At 48.3% G+C, this 21,627-nt stretch overlaps 1 protein-coding gene across 1 annotated transcript in view; it reads left to right on the top strand.

The window, feature by feature from the left end:
* Positions 1-1,241: 1,241 nt before the first annotated feature.
* Positions 1,242-21,627, top strand: part of SMS (spermine synthase) — a 48,402-nt gene continuing 28,016 nt past the window's right edge. Inside the window, exon 1 of the mRNA XM_032389603.1 lies at positions 1,242-1,638. Coding sequence (XP_032245494.1) covers positions 1,257-1,638 — 382 coding nt within the window. The 5' untranslated portion in view covers positions 1,242-1,256. The remainder of the gene's footprint in view (positions 1,639-21,627) is intronic.

Here is a 21,627-nt window from a genome sequence, read left to right on the forward strand (position 1 = left end):
AGGGGAGGCACTTTCGCAGGCCACTGCTGCCTGCACTGCAGGACACGAGCTGCTGAGCAGGACTGGCTACATAATTTTCAGGCTCAGTGCAAAATGAAAACCCGGGGTCCCTTGTTCAAAATGGTTAAGAATTTCAAGAAAGAGCCGAGAAACCAAGTTCAGGGCCATTCTGAGCCCGGGGACCCTGTGCCATTGCGCAGGTCACATGCCCTAGAGGCCCACCCTGCGACACTTGAGACCTCTGGAGTCCTGCTGTCCATGTAGCGCAACAAGGGACAACTGTGTCCCCCTGACCGGACTCCGGAGGAGTGGCAAGAACTGGAGGATGTCCAAGGACGAGAGCAGGCACTGCAATCTAAGGTAGCTGGACCGAAGGCTGAGATAACAGAATAGCTCGTGAAATTGAGACTCTGGGATCCAGGAAGAAAGGAAAACACGCAGAGCAAGTGCTAAAAAGGAGATCCAGTTCTTAACAGGATGGCCTGTTAAAGAACACTTGGGAAGATACTGCCCAGTTCTTGTAGAATGGTGAAGGACTCAGGAAAACAGCCAGTGGGGACTGCTCTTGGGAGAGGCGAGTTTAATACGTAGTTTCTTCATGCTTTTATGAGGGTACAGAAGGTCAGATTTAAACTTTGTCCGGCCATTATAGCGATTCCTGCGGAGCTTCCGGACCCTGAGAGACGCACAGAAGACTGACGGGATGATGGAAGCATTTGCCTAGTGAGACTGTCAGTGGAATAAAGGAGGGCTTTAGGGCGCACTGATGTTCTCTCCTTTGCCACATCGTGTTGAATAGCAGCCATAAGCCCAAAGTCAAAGAGAAGCCCACAGCGGAAAGGTTCACCGCCTCGAACAGGGGCATCTGTAATGGAGGAGCAACTCTGGAATCTGTAATTTCCCAAATCAACATTAACCTTATCCTCTGACTTGCTTCTCCACCATTCCCATTTTTCATGCAAACGTAGGTAACTTAAATACGCAAGAGGTTTTTATTTGGTCCCGAAATGCAAGCCGACCCTTGCTAATAATAATGGCAATAATTCTGATGGGTTTAACTGTAGCATTTGAAGAGTTAAGGAAAAGGCGGCAGTACTTTTGGACTACAGGGTGGATCCTAGCATTTGATTTTCTTGACTTAGCCAGGAAATAAGAGGGGCCCTGGCTTGGGGGATGGTCTGGGGACGTGTGGATGTGTAGGGGGTGGGCCCCCCGGAAGTCGTGCTGCGCTGTTCAAACCTAAGGTGACCTAACGGATGGCGGGAGCGCCCGCCCGATCCTCGGCGCGGGAGCGGCCATTGGTGACGCACGGCGGGGAGCACGGCGCCCACGTTTCCACCATTACATTAGCGAGGCCCCACACCCTGCGCTCTAAGTTCGGGGCTGCGGGCGTCCTCGCTTCCTCCCTCCCGGAGGCGGGCCCGACCCCGCCCCCGCGCCCCGGATCGCTCCCAGCGGTCCCTCCCACCTCCTACCCTCGGCCTCCCCGGCGCGGCTCACTCCCCGCCGGCCGCAGCCCGACACGCCGTGCGGCCCCCCAGTCTCCCGCGGCCGCCTCCCCCAGGCATGGCACAGGGCCTCGCCTCACTATGGCAGCAGTACGGCACAGCACGCTCGACTTCAAGCTCGGCGCCAAAGGTGAGGGCGCGCGGCCGCCACCTGCCCGGCCGCCCGCGCCGCCCGCCGGGCTGGGGCCAGCGGGGACCGGGCGGGGCGCGCGCCGCGGGCCGAACAATGCGGACGGCCCGCGCGGCCCCGGCGTCTCTCCGGCTGCCGCGCCGAGCGCGCTGCGGGGCCGCGTGCACCGGCGGCCGGGGCGGAGGCCGCGCTCCAGTCGGTCCCCGCCGCAGCGCGGGGCCTGGAGGGGCCGCTTTCCCCCACAGCCCTCCTCCGGCGGCGCCGCCCTTCGAGGCCCGGGTCGCCCACCCGCGCCCCGTGCGGGCGTGGCCGCCCTTGCGAGGGTCCCCTTCGCGCCGCGCGGCTCGGGAGGAACACCCCCCCCAACGTCCGCGGGCCCCCCCTTAGGGCGGGAGTGCAGGGGCGGGGGGCGTGCGCCGCGCGGGGCCGCCCGCGTGACCTTTTCCTGTTCTCGGAGGCGGGTAAATTCCCTCCACCCTGGGGCGGGGGCTCCCCTCGTGGGAGCCGGGGCTGGGGCAGGAGCGCGCCGCGCTTGCAGAATTCTTAGCCGACTGCGTAGGAGACGGGTCCCGCGGAAAGGGACGGGGGGCGGGAAAGGAAACGTTGATTATGGGGGGGGGAGGTGAGGTCTGGGCGCGGGAACTAAAACTCCCCGAGTCTTGGAGGCTCGGAACACAGCCGGCCAGAACAGAGGGCTGGAAAGTCGGAACTGTGTGCAGGAATTACGAAGGGGAAGGGTATTTTGCATGCTTTTCTTTGGGTGTTTCTAACGTGGGGGGGGGGGGGGGTAGGGCTGCCAGCCTTTTTTTCTGGTGGCTTTTAAACCTATAAGTGCTGCAGACTTGAATCTGCGCTTCCTGTACATCCCACTTGGAGCATCTCATCCATATCTTGCCTTTTCACCGTTTTCCTTGAATTGGATGGAGCAACCTTTTCTGTTCCCACTTAAAACCATGACTTTTTCACTTTCTGTCTTTCTCTTCTCCTTTCTTGAAGTTCTGAAATCTCATTTTGCATTTTTCTCCCCCAAGCTTAAAGGCTCTCCGAAGGCAAAGATTTAATTAAAAACAAAACAAAACTTTGAGGATTTGAAGCAAGACCTTGTCTTTCTTGATTGGCTCTGCATGGGACTTCGGCCTTAACGTCTCAACCTTTCTGAGTATTATCCTCCCGGTGGTTAAAAAAAAAAAACAACAAGGAAGGACGGTGCACACTTCATAGGGCTTAATTTTAAGGGAGTTGCCCTAAAACACCAAAAGGTTCTTAAGTAATGTCGGTGTATTCGGTGGTTGGGAAGTGACTGAGAAAACAAAGCATTTTTTAGTTCCCACATTTCTTAGTTGAGGATAGAGAGAAGGGAGATGACTGGGAGAGTCAGGAAATAAAATGGTGATTGGGGCGTGCAGCTAGTGTTGGGTGTGAGATGGCTAAGGTTTTGTTGAGTAATTATCCTGCCAACTTTAGGGATTAGTGCTTAGTGAAGGTTCTTGCATACTGAATTTAGAGGTGAGGAGGATGAGGCTTGAGGAAGAACTAGTGGTTCAGGGTCACCTAGCTGCTAAGAGGTGAGTCTAGGAAGTGTCCTTGGTGGAAGCATGTGTGAACATTGACCTGTACTTATTGAACATGGGTTTTCTAGGCTCTAAGGAGGGTAGTATCAGGATGAGGCTTGGAAGATTCTGGCACTTCTCTCAGTCTGTGTCGGTGCCTGAAGCCTTAAACAGCTTTCAGCTTAATTCAGGTGTGGTATGTTGAAATGATGGCTCACAATGGGCTTCTATGTTCTGTTGTAAAAGTGCGGGGCAACCTTCACTTTATGAAGAAAAGGAGAGAGAACTTTATTTTTTAAATTTTTAAAAAAGATTTATTAATTTGATGGGGCGCCTGGGTGGCTCAGATGGTTGGGCGTCTGCCTTTGGCTCAGGTCATGATCTCAGGGTCCTGGGATCCTTAGTCCCACATCGGGCTCCTTGCTCAGCGAGGAGCCTGCTTCTCCCTCTGCCTGCCGCTCCCCCTGCTTATACTCTCCCTCTCTCTCTCTCTCTGGCAAATAAATAAATAAAATCTTTTAAAAAAAATCTTTATTTGAGAGAGCGCACACAAGCGCAGAGGGAGAGAAGGGGGCTCCCTGCTGAGCAAGGAGCCTGGCGCAGGGCTCTGTTCCAGAACCCCAGGATCATGATCTGAGCCGAAGGCGGACGCTTAAGCGACTGAGCCACCCAGGCGCCCCTAATTTTTTTTTTTTCTTTTAAGTAATCTCTGTGCTCAGCGCAGGGCTTGAACTCATGTCAGGGAGATCAAGAGTCACATGCTCTTCAGACTGAGCCAGCCAGGTGCCCCAAGCAAGAGAACTTTAACACTTGGGGCTGACATTGGCCAGAGAGGGAGAGAACCATAGACACATAGTTTAGAGGAGAGCAGGAGAAACTGGCAGATTCTAAGCTGGCAAGGTGTGGAAGTGGTATCTAAATAATTCAGTTGGGCAAGGAGAAAATAAAAAAACAAACGTTCCCAGCCAATTATCCTTAATTCTCAGCCTGTTAATCTTTTTTTTAAAACTTTTTATGATTTTATTTATTTGAGAGAGATCATGAGCAGAGAGGAGCGGTAGAGGGAGAAGCAGACTCCTTCGCTGAGTGGGGAGCCCGATGCGGGACTGGATCTCAGGACCCCGGGATCACGATCTGAGCTGAAGGCAGATGCTTAACCGACTGAGCCACCCAGGCGCCCCTTTCAGCCTGTTAACCTTAAAGATGAGAAAATTTTGATGGTGAGCTGAGGAACATTCTAGGAAGAAATAATACTAAGGAGGGGGATGTGTATATATTCATCTTTGTTAGTTCTTGAGACCCTACAAAAGTGTTTTGGGAGTAAGATTTTTTTTTTTAGTATTTATTTATTTTAGTATTTATTTTTTTTAAAAAAGATTTTATTTATTAGAGAGCACGAGCAGGGGTAGAGGGAGAGGGAGGCTCCCCGCTGAGCAGGGCACCCCAGATGGGGCTCGATCCCAGGACCCTGGGATCATGACCTGAGCCGAAGGCAGACGCTTAAATCGACTGAGCCACCCAGGCACCCCGAGAACTCTGATTCTTACTGTGTTCCCCCATTACTTAATTTGGGGAGACATGTTACCCTTGCTGTCAGTAGGTGTCTACACTTGGAAAATAAGGGAATCTGGCTAGACGGGGATCTTGTAAGTTCTTCGAAGTTTCAGTTAGGGGCACTTGGTGAGAAATCTACCACCTGTGTGTGAGGTCTCCAAAAACATTTATTTTAATTGATAATAATGAGTCAAAAGGCATTAGTCTTGGCATGGTGAGTACTGGATGTGACTCAGGGGTGAGTCAAATGCCTGTGGAGCCTGGATTCATGTTCTTTTTCCCATTTGTCAGTAATCCTTACTAATGCTCCAGTTCCATGATGTGATTTTAATGGAATTAAACTTGAACCACTTAGTTATGTTGTTATATTGCGATTCCATATAACTTAGTTACCAGTGCAAGCCAGCTAGTACCCAGCAGCCACTGGGCCACTAAGGGCAATTATAGGTTGGGCCTGGTGGTGCCTGTTTAGTGTTGTGGCTGATGACATAACTCGGGAAATTTTAATTTTTGCTAAAAAACAAAACCTCATCTTTGGTCATCATGCAAGTGAAGTATTGGATTCTGAGGACTCCTGAACCCAGAAAACATTTTGTGATTTCTCAGCTGAGGCTAACAAGAATAAACATGTCCCTTGTTTGTATGGTTTGAGCATCTCTGGGCTGGTGGAGGACACACGATTTGTTCCTAGTCATATACACTAGGCAGCAAGCGGGCTGGGTATCCAGAGGGGAGTGTGGTGTGGTACGCACAGCCTCTGCCTGCCCTGTTAGAGCAAACAAGCCTCTGGCTAGTCAGCCCTCCAAAGCTCGAGCAGTCCTCCTCTCCCTGTCTCATTTCTTCCCCCGGGCTGGGAGTATCTGCGAAGGCCGGCCTCCAGTGTCTGTATCCTGGACACAATTCTGGTACCTCATAGATGTTTGATAAGTGCTGGTTAAAATGCACCTGATTGATGTTACGGTCAAGATGGAAAACTAGTTCAAGTACCCTAGGGGGAAAATGAGACACACATATACGGGTCCTGAGTGAGGAAACCTGCCTGATGCTCTTACGTTCGGGTTCTGGACCGCTGATCTATAGTTGATGTAGGGAAACAAAGTGACTTATGTTACTCCAATTCAGAAAGTAGTTTTCTTTTTTCTTTTCTTTCTTTTTTTTTTTTTTAAGATTTTTATTTATTAGAGAGACAGCCAGAGAGGGAACACAAGCGGGGGGGCGGGAGAGGGAGAAGCAGGCTTCCCACTGAGCAGGGAGCCCGATGCGGAGCCTGGGGCTCGATGCGGGGCTCGGTCCCAGGACCCTGAGATCGTGACCTCAGCCGAAGGCAGACGCCCAACGACTGAGGCACCCCCAGAAAGTAGTTTTCTAACAAAGATCTTGTTTAATAAATTAATAGAAGGCTGCTTAGGAATTGGGCTTAACCAAAAAGATTTAGGATAGGGGTTCTAATTTTGTGCCTTTGACCCTTATCAAGGAAGATTGTGGAGCCTCAGAGTAAGAATTTTACTTTTTTTTTTTTTTGGAGTGGAGTGGGGGAGGAGAAGAGGGGGAGAGAATTTTAAGCAGGCTTCAAGCCCAGCACGTGAGCCCGGTGAGCCCGAAGCGGGCTCATCTCACAACCCTGAGGTCATGACTTGAGCCGAAGTCGAGTCGGACGCTTAACCAACTGAGCCACCCAGGTGCCCCTCAGAGTAAGAATTTTAAATGCATAAAGTAACCCAATTACTTTAAAACACAATTTTCAAAATAAACAAAGTCCCAAATATGTAGACTAGTAATATGTGCTTCTTCAGTAGCACATTAAATAACATGATCTAGCATCAGGCCTAATAACTTCCACAATTTCGAAGTAGAGCTGAGAAAATCGTATTTCAGCTGTGTTGTAAGAAAAAGCTGTGAGATTTTATTGGTGACGATAGCCACCATAGTTGATGTGTGGTTTTACAAGCATAACTGAAGAAAATGCTAAATTTCAATTAGTGAAAATAAGGATGTGTATTTTTTTTTTCCCATCTGAGTTCACAGACCCCCCTGAATTGTATCCACTGGCCCCTGGGAATCACTGGCCCCTGGGAAGTCCATGGACCCCTGGTTCAGACCCCCTACCTGGACAGGGAAGGGAGAGTGCCATTTCTGTATATTGTTTCTTTTAGGCCCAGTAGGTTTCCACTCAAGGCCAGAGCTGTAAGCAAATGTCTCTGGTTCCTCTTCAAGACAGACGTCTCTTTGAAAACATGAAAGCCGGTATTTATTAGTTGCCTCCTGGGCTAGGCATTGCCCTAAGCGCATTACACGTTATTTTACGTAATCCTCACAACAACCCTGTGGTAGGTCCTGTTATCCCCATTTTAAAGATGAATAAATAGGCCCATTGAAGCTTTTCACCTAATAAATGGGGTAGCTGGGATTCAAAGCTTTGTCTATTTGATTCCAAGGCCTTTGTTAATTCCACAACTGCGAAGCCTCTTAGTTTAAGGCAGTGATTCTCAACGACTCTGTCTCCCTTCCTCCCCCTTCCTGGGGACATTTGGCAGTATCTGGGAACATTTTTGGTTATCATAAGTGGGGAGGTGCTACTAGCATTTCGTAGGTCAGGGGTGCTTGCTCAACACCCTCCATTGCACAGGACAGGCCCCCCACAGCGTTGACAGCCCAAGATGTCAATAGTGCTGGGGCAGAGAATCCCCGGGGTAAGTTCTAGCTAAGCCGATGCTCTAATGCAGATGACAGATCATCAGCGAAATTTCCCTGGTTCTTTTTGGAAGTCTCCATTATGCATAAATCAATAGTCATAGAGGGAGGGTGGGCCTTACCTTCCTCCTAGGTTTGCCCTGGGGTCGGTTAGGAGCAGAGGGCTTGGCCAGCACTGGCTTCTGGTGACCCTCCCTCCCTGATTTCCTGAGCCTTCCTCCCATCCTCAGAGCTCCCACTGTTTTCGTGTTATTTGTTGAGCTGCTTTCTGGTAGAAGCATATCGTCTTTGTGCGATTCATAGCTATAAGCACAAAACCTAAAAAAATCCAGTTTTGATCGCTTCGAGTGTTTTGTTGTTCAAGAGGAGAAAAAGCTTTCCCCTTTGTCTCAGCATTATCATCCCTTGTTGTAACACTTTACCATTGTGATAACACCCCCCGCCCCCACGTACCCGCTTTAACAATGTAGCCTTAAGGGGGCGGATGCCTGGGAAGGGGGAAATGCATGCTTGGGTCCTTTTCTAGTTTGACTGAATCACGGTCTGGGCTGGAGGAGTTTCTGGAATTTGCATTTTTAACCAGCTTCCTCCCAGTAATTCTGATGCTAATTAAGTACGAGAATCAGTATAGTAGGATCCTCATTAAAAACAAAAAACCCTTGTATCAGGAACGTGGGGCGTCCCCCTACCCCAAGTACCAGGCAGCCAGTCCTTAAGTCCTGCACATTGTGCTTGCTACGCTCTCAGATTCCTTGCTCACCTTTTTCCTGGCTACACTTCTTGGCCACAGTCTCCCAGTGTCTCCATTTTGGGGAAGGGCTCGATCACCACAAACTCAACAGATTCCTCCTGTCCCTTTTCTCATTTAAAAAGCCTCCTGTGTGTCCTCATCACCTTGTCAGCCCCTCCTGGGGCCATTTCTGCCCAGCTGTCCCTACCCTTGCGCACATTTGAGTCTCACACTCCCTGTGCTTCCAAGTAGCTGGGAGGCACCCAGACTCAGAATTTAACAGCTCTGGGGCAGGCATTTTTCGTCCTTTAGGTATTCTCTCGTACTTGAATGCTGTTTGCAAATGTTTTATGGGCTGTTTGGGGGAGGTCTCAATGGAATCTCCCTTCATTTGGCACACTCTTTTGCTTTTTTTTTTTTAACTCTTTCCCCCAACTCTGCAAAAGATTCTTAATTGCACGAATCAGGCTGTATTTGACTGCAGGCTGAGTAATTGCACATTGCTGGGAATTAGTTTTGTGAGCTTGCCATTAAAAAATTGTATAAACCATAATCTTTTTAAGAGTGTAGTCCCAAAGTTACACCCATTTCTTTAAACCTGTGGAGGTAGCGTATGGTAAAACGAGTTTGTGCTTTATCTCAAGAAGCCTCATCTAGTTATTTGGTCGTTCTCTGTCGTTATTTTAAGTGCTGTGGAAGGGATAACAGCTGTTTAAGAAATTGACTCCATCATCCAGGCATTAAGAACAATCTCTACCCCAGCTAATGAGAGAGGTGCATTTTCAAGTAATCTGAAGCCCTGCATGTGACATTTTTTCAGGATAGCATTTTCCAACTGCATAACCAGCTAGTAGACACTTTGCCGTGTGTGTGTATGTGTGTGTGTTTGGGGGGGGGGAGGTGCTTTTAAGTTGGCTAAAATTAAAAAGACGAGATAGAAAATGTATGTGTCATGTGTGGCAACAATTTAGTATTTTTAACAGCAAGCCAGAAGGTCTTATGAATAGAAACCGGTATACCCTTAAAAACAAAAGCTTATGATTAGGTAATGTAGGAGAGAAAAACATACCAGCTGCGGCAATAGAGGTATACATAAAGGTCTTCAACCTAACAAGGAGAGAAGCAAATAAAAATAGAATGGTCTTAACTTCTCAGATTGTAAACTGAAAAAGTACTTAAGATACTAAGCGATATTTAGAGCGTGAGGAAATCGTCTACACATAATGGAAGGTTTTGCAGTGGAGGAGTTAAACCACTTTCGAAATCTTCTTTGCATCTTAATTGTGTCATGAAATGGGCTGTATCTGAATGGCCGCCCAGGCCTTTGTTACCTTGTTGGGAGACGACCGAGGTGCAGGGGCTCCGAGCTTGGGAAAGTTAGAGCTGCTGGCGTCAGGCGTGGTACCCGGTACAGTTTGGAATGACGGGCTTTGTAATGTGAATTGAGACGGGCGCGGTTGTACTGCTCCTCGGCAGGTAAGGATCGGTTCGGAAGTGCCTGGGCTGTGGTTGGGCATCTGTTGAAAAGCGTGTTCAGGAAAGCTGTGAGTGAGTTGAGTTTCTGGAGTCCTGCACACGGCAGGCGTTTGCCTCCAGCGGTTGTAACCCAGGCCGTGCCGGCCACCATTTCATGGGACTTTGCTTCCACGCCCAGTTCTTGTGAAGAGTCAGGAAGCCTCCTCAATTGAATCTTTAAAGCAAGTATGTAAACCATTGCACGAATGCTCTTTGAAACCCTTACGACTAGGCACTTATCCAGACCCCAGGAAAAACAACTCTGGGGCCCTAAGTTGTGGTGGGCCTGGATTTCATTAAACTGATACTGTCATCTGTGTTCCGGAAGGAGCCACTGAGCTAGTGGCCATACTTGGGATCAGATGTGTTTATGTGCTAAGCAGCAAACCCAAAAGGAGCTGCTAAGAACCGGTAGCATCTTTTAGATGACCCTCCGGGTAGTTTCACATGCGCCTTACTTTCTCCCTCTGCATGAAGGTGCTAATGATCCCCAGATCCCACACACTGTGTTGTTGGGTGGGATGTCCAATAAAATGTTTGGAAGAGTGTCAAATGATACATAAAACACTTAGCACTAATTGCAGTACTTAGGGCTGAGTACTTTGAGATTGTGCCAGTGGATAAAGACGCTCAGTTATAAAGAGGGGTGAATTTAACTTACTGAAAGATAAGGAAGGTTCTGCTGGCAAAAGAAGAGGCAGAAAATAATGCAATGGCATGCGATTTGAAGGTTGGTCTTCCTTTATTTAAAGGAGCTCTTTAAGTGAAAGCAGAATTTTTTTTTTTTTAAAGACTTTATTTGACGGAGAGAGAGCACAAGCAGGGAAACAGCAGAGGGAGAGGGAGAAGCAGACTCCCCGCTGAGCAGGGAGCAGAGCAGGGAGTCTGAGGCCGGGGCTCCATCCCAGGACGCTGGGATCCTGACCTGAGCCGAAGGCAAGAGGCTTAACCAAAGGCAGAGGCTTAACGGACTGATCCACCCAGGCGCCCCTATTGCTGAATTCTTATTTGTTAAGGATTTGCAAAGGACTTTTGTGTTTATATATTCACGAGGGATACTGGTCTGTAGGTTTCTCTTTGTGGACTGTCTTTTTCTGGTTTTGGTATTAGGACAATGGTTTCATAAAATGAATTAGGCATTCCTTTTCTGTTTTCTGCAAGAGATTTTGTATAGAAGTGTGTTATTCTTCTTTAAATGTTTGGTAGAACTCTCCAGTGAAACCCATCTGGCCCTCAAGATTTCTATTTGGGGAGTTTTTAGATTATGGATTCAATTTCTTTGGTAGTTATAGGGCTCTTCAGATTACTTCTTATTGGTAAGTTGTGGTAGTTTGTGTTTTTTGAGGAATTGGCCCATTTCCTTTTAAGTCGCTAAATTTATGTGTAGAGTTGTTTGTAGAATTCCTTTATTATCCTTTTGGTGTCTACTGGGGTCCTGGTTATATGGGTTATTAGCTGTTATTTTGTCCCCCCGCATTTAATAAATTGCTAACTTGAATGGAGGAAGTATTCCTCAGATTATTCTAGTCCCAAATGCTAAGAATGTCACTTCTGGAAATTCAGGTTGTAGAATTACAGCTGAGCATCCCTGTGCCTGTTGGTTAGGAACTTAGAGCTGGAAAAGACCTTAGACGGGGGGTCAACAAACTTGGGCCCTTGGGCCACATCCTGTTCTTTGGCCTCCTTTGTATGGCCTTCTGGTAGCTGACAGGGCCCTGATTTGGCCTGCCAAATCCTGAAATCTTTACTGTGTGGCCCTTTAAGGAACAAGTTTGTCCACCCATGCCTTCAGACTAAGTCCAGTGTGGCTTGCTTTAGAGCCATCTGGAAAGACATTCAAGTACAGATTCCCAGGCCCCCACATGGCCTTTTTCTCATCTGGAATCCATCATAGTATACATTCCTCCCTCTGTACGGGGAGTTTTGACTTGTGTCCTTTGACTTTCATCTCTGTGGCACTTAACTTTTCCAATACTTCCTGGGTGCTGAGTAATCTCCGTGGAGGTTCATTCTGAAGGGCGCAGTCCTGAATGTTGACTTCGCTGAGTCTGCCTTGGCCAAAGCTGGAAGAAGAGAAGGTGCAGGGGGTCACCTCAGGGATGGCTTGATAAAAATGTGACTTTTGACGACACAAAGTCCAAACTGCTTTATCTCTGGAAATATTATTTCATTGTCGATTTGCAGCCTGGCAGAGAAGCTTGGGCACAAACCCTAGAATTGTTTGCAGAAACACAAGTGGTTAATAGATCTGAACCCGTAGGGTATTCTGCCCACCTAAAGGCAGTGGGAAGAGAGCTGGATGTTCATGATACTGGTTAAGCGCTCCTGGACAGTAAAAGTGGCGATCCCGCAGTTTCTACTTTGGTAAAGAAACCTGGTTTTCTTTTGCATGGAGCTGAGGGAAGCCATGGCCGTCTGACCTTGGGCCAGCCTGTAACCTGATTGCATCCCACTGCTTTGTGAGATGAAGGGGAGGTGGCAGTCGGCAGCTGGGATGCTTTTCACTCCTCACAGTGGACAGTGGAGGGCAGTTGTGAACTAAAGGTGTAAGGGCTGGTTAGTTTTCCTGGTCCAGGTGCCTTAGGTCTTCTCCTTTCCTCTCACCTCAGACCCTATCAGTTCCCTCTTACCACTTTGCTCATCCCTTTTTTGCAGCTGCTGGGTCTGGTTTCACCTCATTTCTTGGGCTTCTTCCTATTGGGTTGAGTACAGCGCCCAGAGAGGGCTTTTTGTGGTCCTGGCCTCTACAGTGTCCTCTGCGTTGGTGGTCTTCTGCTCTCTTCCACAGCTCTAGCCCGAGTTTACTACTTCCTCTTCTGGAAACATGGATCTTGAACCCATGGAGTCTAGGCACACCTTATGTTGCTCAGAAGACGCCTTCTGGGAGAGTTCAGGTGGCCAGATGTCCAGCTTCTCAGGGCCACAATTCGTTATCTTCTCCCCAAGCGAAAGCCAGGCTTCTTGCATGATCTCCCCTTTCTGTGCCTTTCTTTATAATTCTTGGTTAGCCTCCCATGTGGACTAGGTCAGAATGTGAGGACTGGATAGTTTGAGCTACATGAGCACTCCGTGGAGGTGCCTCCCTCTCTGTGCTGACTGAGGCTTGTGGGTTGTGGCTGCTTTGAAGACTCCCATAGCCTTGTGGGGGTGACGGGTTTACCAGGAAGAAGAGGGTACAATACTGCATTACTGTTTGGGTTCCAGACTAAAGAGGGGTTAGGGTTGTGTCTCATAAATTCTCTTTTTGTGAGCCCTTCTTTAATGTCATAAGGAGATTGGCTCATGGAGGGACCTAGGTGGTTATATTAGAGTAGAGTGAGGCTCTTCCCCCTTTTCAGTAGCTGTTGGGGGTGACGGGAAATGCCTTTCTAACTGTTCTCTTGCAGTGGGAAAGGGAAGGCAGGGCAATGAAATAATTAGCAACACATTTACAGTATGCCTAGGGTACTGTAATGTGAGTTTTAAGAAATAGTCCCTGTGGTTGGTACTGTAAACAGCCCCATGTGGTTTTCTTTAATGCACACTTGCATGAAAAGAGCTTGGGTGTTATTTCTGTGTTGTGTTGTATGGCTGTCAATCCAATTCAGCAGGTCTTTTTCTTTCTTTCTGTAGCTAATTTTTCCTGGTTTGGTTGTTCTTCGGTATGAACATCAGAAACTGCTCTGGGGGGTGCCTCCGTGGCTCGGTTGGTTAAGCGTCTGACTCTCGATTTCAGCGTGGGTCTGATTTCTCAGGGTCGTGAGATCGAGCCCTGTATCTGGCTCTGTGCCCGGCGGGGGTCTGCCTGGGATTCTCTCTCTCCCTCTGCCCCTCTTCTCGCTGTCACGCACACCTGCGCTCGCGTGCCCGCGCGCTCTCAAAAGAGAAAGAGGAGGAGCTGTGCTCTGAAAACAAGCCCACCAAATTGTCATTTGTCCCTCTCTATGTTTTGTGGCCCCATCTCAGTGCTATGATTTTTAAATTCAAAAAATTTAAAAGAATTTTTTTGTTGAAATATATAATGGACATAAAGCATTAGATTTAGCTGTACAACATGATGATTTGATATTTGTATATCTTGTGAAATGATCACCACAGGAAGGCTAGTTAAGATCCGTCGCCACACATAGTTAAATAATTTTTTTCCTTGTGACGAGAACTTCTAAGATTCAATCTCCCGGCAACTTTCAAATATATGCTACAGTTCCTAACTGTAGCGGCTACGCTGTACATTGGCGCCGTGAACGAACTGAGGCTGAGCCTGGCTGCAGGGCTGCATCCGTCCGGTGCCCGGGACAGTGCACACAGCAGCTGCTCGGATACTCCTTTTTCTGTGACACGTCTGTGGCGCGGGGGGGGGGGGGGGCAGAGGAGACCGCCCCTGCCAGCCCCTTTAATCTGCTGCCTCGGGCCTGGCTTATGGTTGGTTGAAAGGGAGCAACCCACTTCTGGAACTTTCTGTTGCCTTGATTACCTCACAGTAGCTGAGAATCTAAAAGTGGAGCTTGTATGTTTGGATTTTTGGGGACAGATTTATTGAGATGACTTCTATGCCACACTGTTCCCCCATTTAAAGTATACACTTAAATGATTTTCAGTACATTCAGAGTTGGGTGACCATCACCACAATTTTAGAACATTTTAATCACCCCGGAAAGAAACTTCTACCCCTTAGCCATCATCCCCATTCCTCCTAGCCTCCAGTTGCTCCCAGTCCCTGGCATACACTAATTTGCTTTTTATGTCTAGGGATTTGCCTTTTCTGGCTCTGTCATACAAATGGAATCCTACAACATGTGACCCTTTGTGACTGGCTTCTTTCATTTAGCATTATGCCATCCATGTCCCAGCATATATCAGTACTGCATTCCTTTTATGGCTGAATAAATAGTCCATGGTATGGATAGACCACAGCTTGCTTATCCAGTCAGAGTTTCACGGACAGTTTGGGTTTCCACTTTTTGATTAATGTGAAACCTGCTGCTCTGAACGTTGCCGTTGTCTTGGGTGTTGTGTGATGAGATTAATCATCTTGCAGCTGTTGTAAAAAGAACTGGACACGGGAATTGAAGACAAAGCTGTCGAAGTAAGATAGCCCAGGCAACCACCTGCTTGACCTTCACTTTAATCTCTGGGAATTTATTAGGCTTCTGTATGTCTGAGATGTCTCCTGATACACAGACCCTCTTTGTTAACATTTAAAAATAAAACAAATTTTTAAATAATTGTAAGTGCTAAGCTCTTTTTAATTGTGAAATATGAAGGCTTTCCCTGTATATCATTTGATTTCGGTAATCTGGACTTGCTGCCTATCAGCATTGATTTTTTTTTTTTTTTTAAAGATTTTATTTATTTATTTGACAGAGAGAGAGTTGAGAGAGGGAACACAAGCAGGGGGAGTGGGAGAGGGAGAAGCAGGCTTCCCGCGGAGCAGGGAGCCCGATGCGGGGCTCCATCCCAGGATCCTGGGATCGTGACCTGAGCCGAAGGCAGACGCCTAGCGACTGAGCCACCCAGGCGCCCCTGGAATAGATTTTTAAAAACTTGATATAATTTACATCGAGGAAATTTTGTGTACAGTTCTGAGTTTCGACCAATGCATACAGTCATGTAAGCACCACCACTGTCAAGATTAGGACATCTGAGTGGATGCTTAAAGCAGGTACTTGAATGGCTTCAAACTGTGTTGGAGTCCAGTTTTCCTTTCTTCTTTAGGTTTAGAGGAAGCCTAAGAGCCTATCAGGGTAACCCGAAAGCTGGTCTGTGTGTGAAGGGAAACCACACAACCCAAACCTGGCTCTTCGCTTCTCTGACACCAGGGTGTCTCAGGTTTGGGGGAAAGGATGCCCGCCTTGATGCTTCCCCTTGCTGTGAGCTGCTGGTGTACGTGCTGCCACTCCCCCCCCCCTTTAGGGGGGTCCAGCTCTCAGGAGGAGGGTGGCGTGGGGGTGGCCCCTGACCTGGATGGAAAGTGGAAGTGGGAGGGGGAGGCAGCGGGCGGGATCAGAGGATGGAGGAGAGTTAAGGGCACCGGGCTCTGGAGATGCCAGGCTCTGTGGAGGAGGGGCGAGCTGGGAGGAGGCCGGGCGTTAGGCCCCACCACTTGGGCATGGTGCCATGACGGCGATCATCAACCCCTCGCGACGGACTAGCTTGAGCCATCGCGGGGGAGAACTAGGAAGCAAAGTAACGGGACAGGGCCTTGATGGGGAGGTGTGGAATTTCCAGGGCTCGTAATTAAAGATACGCTTGGCAAGGATAGCAGTTCGTCTCCTAATTTCACGAGCCGGATGCTGCTAGCGTGGGAGCGACTCGCCCGGTCCAGCCCCCTGACTTTGCGGAGGAGGCCAGGGCGGCTCTGGCCCGAGGCCGGGCAGGCTGAAGGTCCTGCACGAGGGGCGGCTGCCACACACTCTGTCCCGAGTTTTCTTTGCTCAAGTGTTCGAAGTTGAAAGGACTTCAAGATGCAAGTTGAGGTCTGCAGGTGTTTTCTGGAAGTAAGAGAACTGCTTATTCCCTCAGGGCAGCCGCTACTGGAATTCACCTTGTTGAGGAGGTTACAGGATCTTAGCCGTTACTTAAAATGGAAGAAAGTGGGCATGGGTCTAACTGAAGGATGTTTTCCCCCCTTTTTGCCAGGGTGCCGGGTGTCTTAGGTGTTTATTCAGCACAAATCCCTCCGCTTCTTGGGCTGGTCAGCCTGGGTGAGTGCAGTTGCTCAGCTGAACGTCCACTTGGGGCTGCCCACCTTATGGAGCGCCGATTACAGGGCAGCCCCAGACCACGAGGGATGGAGGGAAGGAACACTGCAAAGTGGTGTCCCCATCTTGAGGGTTGAGGGCGTGATGCCTGTTGGGGGCGGTGCCTGGCCAGTGAGTTTGGAGGGACAGAGAGGCTGCGGTGGGTGATTTGTGTAAGAAGCTTCAAGGGGAGCATCCTGGGGGATTTTAAGTGGCAAGGGTATTAACATCTGGGGGAGGGAATAGAGAAGTCCAAGCCTTATTTCAGACTTGACTGGGACAGTGTGTTGAGCAGTTAGGCAGAAAGCAGTTTCCATTTGGGTATAAGGATTTGGGATTCAGCCATCTGGATGGAGCTGACGGTCAGAGTCAGAGTGCTCCAAGAGCGGCCTCTAAAAATGGATCTCTGGGAGAAAATGAGGCAGGGAGATGAAACTTGGGCCTTCATGCCTTGCCCCTGCCCCCCCACCCCACTTTTCATCCTCTCTTCCTTTCTTTTGGTAGTGATGTATTTAATTTGGACCAGACCTCCAAGTTGATTCTTTCTAAGTTATTGTTGAATAAACACAAAGTGGGCAGTGGTCTGGAAACGGGGACATTGAGTTGTCTAGTGGACAAAGGACACATTTTGCCCTGGGACAGGTCACTGTGTTGCTGCGCACTTTGGAGTGCTGAGTCGTCTACGAGTTGCACATCATTCTTGCCTGGCCAGAGTTTTCTAAGAACTTCTGCCAAACATTTTGTTAGCCTAGTTTGGATTACCATGCGTCCTTGAAAGCCGTGTGATTATATCTCTTTTAGCATTTGAATTTGCTTTCAAATTTTCTGATTTTGTAGCCACTTACGACATTGCAGTCTTGTGTTCCCACATTTGGGCATGCTCTGAGCCCAGGCTTATTTTCACTCCTATGGAGCATCTAGTAGTTCTCAAGGGACTGTATTGCCTGCCCCACTTCTGTCCCTGGGCAGTGGGAGTGTGGGGTCTTTTTTTTTTTCTCTTCAGACAAAGTGGGGGACTACCCACATGTAATGTGTATGACTGGGATTGCCAAAGTCCTGTGAGGGACAAGACTGTCCTTCACACCATATGTTGTCAACCCCAGTTGAGGAACCCCGATACAGCCAAGTACATTTTGCTTGGTCATATTACATGTTTCTTACTAGACAGGCATGAAGGTTGAAATTGGATAACTGCAAAGCATTTTCTGGGACATGTCCTAGGCTGCCTGTTAGTAAGGAGTTCAGGCTTTTTTCAGACCTTTTTCAACATTTTCTATAACCTTTTGGTGACTCGACTAATTAGTTTGAAAATAGTGGGGTTTTCTTGTTCTTTCTTTTATCTAGTGGTTTAGCTCGGTGGTTCTCAACCATGGCTGTGTATTGGAATTTCCCAGGGAGCCCTGAAAAATACCGATGCCTGGTTCTCACCCGTAGATTTTTATTTAATTGGTCTAGGATGTGACGTACCACTTTTAAAAACTCCCCAGGTAATTATGCACTGCTGGGATTGAAAACCACTGGTTTAGATATTCTAGAAACTCTGCAAAGATACAGCAATATAGATGATTAATTTAGGCAACTGAAATAAATTTTCATTTACCCACAAAACATTTATTGAGCCCCTGAGATCAAGATGACCAAGCGAGCCTCATCGTTGAACCTAGTGGAGCTCATGTCTTTGGCTTTGTTTTCATTTTCAAACCTTGGTTCTGGAAAAGAGTTGCTGGGCAGTTGTTTCAGCTCTGGAGCCCCTTTCTGGAATCGTCTCCAAGGGCTGGGAGCAATGTGGAGGACGAGAAGACAGGAGGAAAGTGCAGAAAGGCACACGGTCATTCAGTGCCCACAAGGGACCAGGCGGTGGTGACCGCCAGAAATAACATTCAGACCTGGCAGATTTCTTCTAAACTGAGGGGCAAGCCCATAGTATAGACATAAGTAACACTCACCATTGGGTTTCTTTCGTAATATGTTTTCCTTCAGTTTGAAACCTGGTTGGAGGGCCTCCATTAGCCCCCTCAGTACCTTTCCACTGATGGTGCCAGCTAGAAAAAGGGGGGTGGTTGCCGTGCTGCATTTGGCCGGCAGTCAAGGGTTTTAGGTGTTTTATTTTTATTTTTATTTTTATTTTTTTAAGATTTTATTTATTTTTTGACAGAGAGAGACACAGCGAGAGAGGGAACACAAGCAGGGAGAGCGGGAGAGGGAGAAGCAGGCTCCCGGCTGAGCAGGGAACCCGATGCAGGGCTCGATCCCAGGACCCTGGGATCATGACCTGAGCCGAAGGCAGACACTTAACGACTGAGCCACCCAGGCGCCCCGGGTTTTAGGTGTTTTAGACAAAGACACCCCTTTCCCTGGCCCAAGAGAGAGTTTGCCCCGGCTCAGCCCTGGGGCTGAGGTCCTCTCCTGCGCAGCCTGGCCAGTGATGCACAGGGTGGCCCTGTCTGGATCGTCCCCTTCACCAGCATATAGGGGATTTGTGTTCTGTTTTGTAATGTGCCAACAGAACCCAGTCTTGAGGCCATTTACCAGGAGTGATGATTTGTTTTATGCACTTTCAAATCAGAAAACGTGTATTCTAGCCAAGGAGGGATTGAATAATGACATAGTGGCTCTCCTGTTGAGGGCAAGTAGTTCTGGGCTATGCGGGCCTCGGGGCCGTGCTGGGCACATTGTCCTTCCCGCCCTGCAGCTCAGTCACTTCCGCGGTAGCTTGACCCCACCAGGCTTCAGTGACAAACAGACTGAACGAGGGCCCTTCTTTTGATGAAGTTTGAAATCGGAATTTTTTTAGGGGGTGGATTTCAGTCTTAAAACCGAATATCATTCAGAGGATATAATTCAGGCTTCCCCCTTTTAATTTCCAATTTCAGAATAGTGAAGCCAGCTATTTTCTTCCAAACGAGTTTCCCAAAGGCACAGTTTTTGCTGGGAATGAGCGAGACTAATGAGACATGAGGTCACCACCCGTGTTGCCTGATGCTTGTGTTGCGATGGGTGTGTGGTGTGCTTTCCGCTCCAGGAGTCTTTCCCTGATGAGGGGCTTTTTCCTGGATGCAGCCTCAGTTCAGCTGGCTCTCATCGGGCTTGGCCACGCTGACATTCTCTGGCTCTACCCAGGTCCCTGCTCCCTCCTGGGTGCTGCCGTCTCAGAGGAGGAGACGCCTTCCTTGTGGGTGAACCCCAGCTGGTATTTTTATGAGAAGTGTGAAGTCCCTTTGCTTTCTGATTTCCTCTCACACAGTTGCTGGTGGACACACTTGTGCCCACCTGCTCCTGTTTGGGGGCTTGGGGCTGCACACTCATGTAGTTGTGTTTTTAAATGCTATCCGTGAGTTTTGGTTGTGCTATCCTAATAGCTCTGTCTGTGTTCGGGAACTCAAAAGATTAGAAGGTGGATGCCCTCACGGCCATTTTTGCTACGCTATTTGCTATCGTTTGTTAAGTGAAGTTGAAAGTACCTGTTTTGGTGGGTGTATCCGTCTGCCAGAGCTGCCCTAACAAAGTGCTACAGATCGGGCAGTTTAAAACAACAGACACATTCTCTCCCAGTTCTGGAGGCCAGAAGTTCAAAACTGTGTTGGCAGGGCCGTGGACCTTCTAAAGGCTCTAGGGGACAGCCCTTGCTTGCCTCTTCCAGCTGCGGGCGGCTCCTGGTGTTCTTGGCCTGTGGCTGTTACCAGTATCACCTGCTCCTCTTTATCCCCGTCTCTCCTCTTCCGTCTGTCATGAGGGCACTTGTCCTTGGATTTAGGTCCCACCTGCATAATCCAGGATGATCTCATCTCTAGATCCATAATTACATCTGCAAAGACCTTTTTCCAAATCAGGTCACCCTTCCAGGTTCTGGGGGTTAGGATGTGGACATATCTTTTTGGGGGCCACCATTCCACCCACTACAGTGTGGGTAGGTGAAATCTTTTTTTTTTTTTTTTAAGATTTTATTTATTTGAGAGAGAGAGAACGAGCACGGAGAGGGACAGAGGGAAAGGGAGAAGCCGATTCCCCGCTGAGCAGGGAACCTGATGTAGTTCTCAGTCTGATCCCGGGACTCTGGGACCATGACCTGAGCCAAAGGCAGACGCTTAACCGACTGAGCCACCCAGGTGCCCTGAAATCTGGTTTTTAAGTGGCAACTGACTTTAAATTTTTTGAAAAGTCTGTGCCTGCTAGAATAAGACACATTTGCTGCCCAATTTGGCCTCTGAACCCAGTTTGTGGTCTTCATTCTTAACTGTGCTCTGGAAGGTCTTGGGAACAAAGTTCCAGACATGGCTGGAGATAGATTCTAAGTAGGGTGAAAAAAATCCTTAACGTCTAGTCCAAACGTTGGCACTACTTAGTTTATGGAAGGAATTCTAGTGTGATTTTTCTGGTGAAACCTTTTCAGCTGTGAATCTTTTTGTTTTTTTCTTTTGCCTTGGTTCAGGTCGCAGACGTACTCTTCGTACATACTCTGTTTTGACGCTTTGCAGCCTACACTGTTTTTTCTGTCATGTGGAAAAAACACCAGCCCATGGAGGGCTCGTGGGACAGTACAGAGTAATTCCTTTTGTCTCATCTCGGTGCTTTACCTTACCCTTCTCAGGCAATGAGTGCTTAGCAGATCGAACTAGAGGAGAATAAATTGCATTTTGCCTTTTCTCTTAGGCGTCATAATGTTGGATGTTCCTGAAGATTCTGGCATCAAGTGAACCTGCAGAGATTAATGCAATTTCTATAACCTTGACCGAAGTCCTACCTGGGGATACCACTTGGGAAGTGGGTGGGGAGGGAGAGGGGAAGATGGGCCCCTGGCCAAGGATAGGGTCAGTACATAGCAGGTTATTCCATAAGGAATTGTTCAGTCGCTACTGTATAGAAATATGTTACTGAGTGGCCCCATTTAATTTCTTTTTCCCTATTATAATAGCAACCCATGCTTATTGTGAGACACCTGGAACATAAAGGCAAAAGTTTTGAAGTCCTTTATGATACCCATCAGGAGTGGGTGGACATCCCCTTTCTAGCACTGTATAGGCTCATTAATTTATATACCCTAAAATGGAAGCTCATTTATTTGCATCTCTTTGATTTCTGGTTAGGCTAAACATTGTGTTGTGTCATCTCTGGTTGGCTGAAGACCTGTCTGCATCCTTGGTGCAATGACTTTGTGGTTGGTGTTTTTGTGTCTGTCTTGTTACCCGGTAATCCGTGTAGCCTCTCCTCACGGGGTTGAGAACCTTCATAG

This window comes from Phoca vitulina, unplaced genomic scaffold (assembly GCF_004348235.1).
Source record: "Phoca vitulina isolate PV1807 unplaced genomic scaffold, GSC_HSeal_1.0 scaffold55, whole genome shotgun sequence".
NCBI classification, from domain to species: domain Eukaryota; kingdom Metazoa; phylum Chordata; class Mammalia; order Carnivora; family Phocidae; genus Phoca; species Phoca vitulina.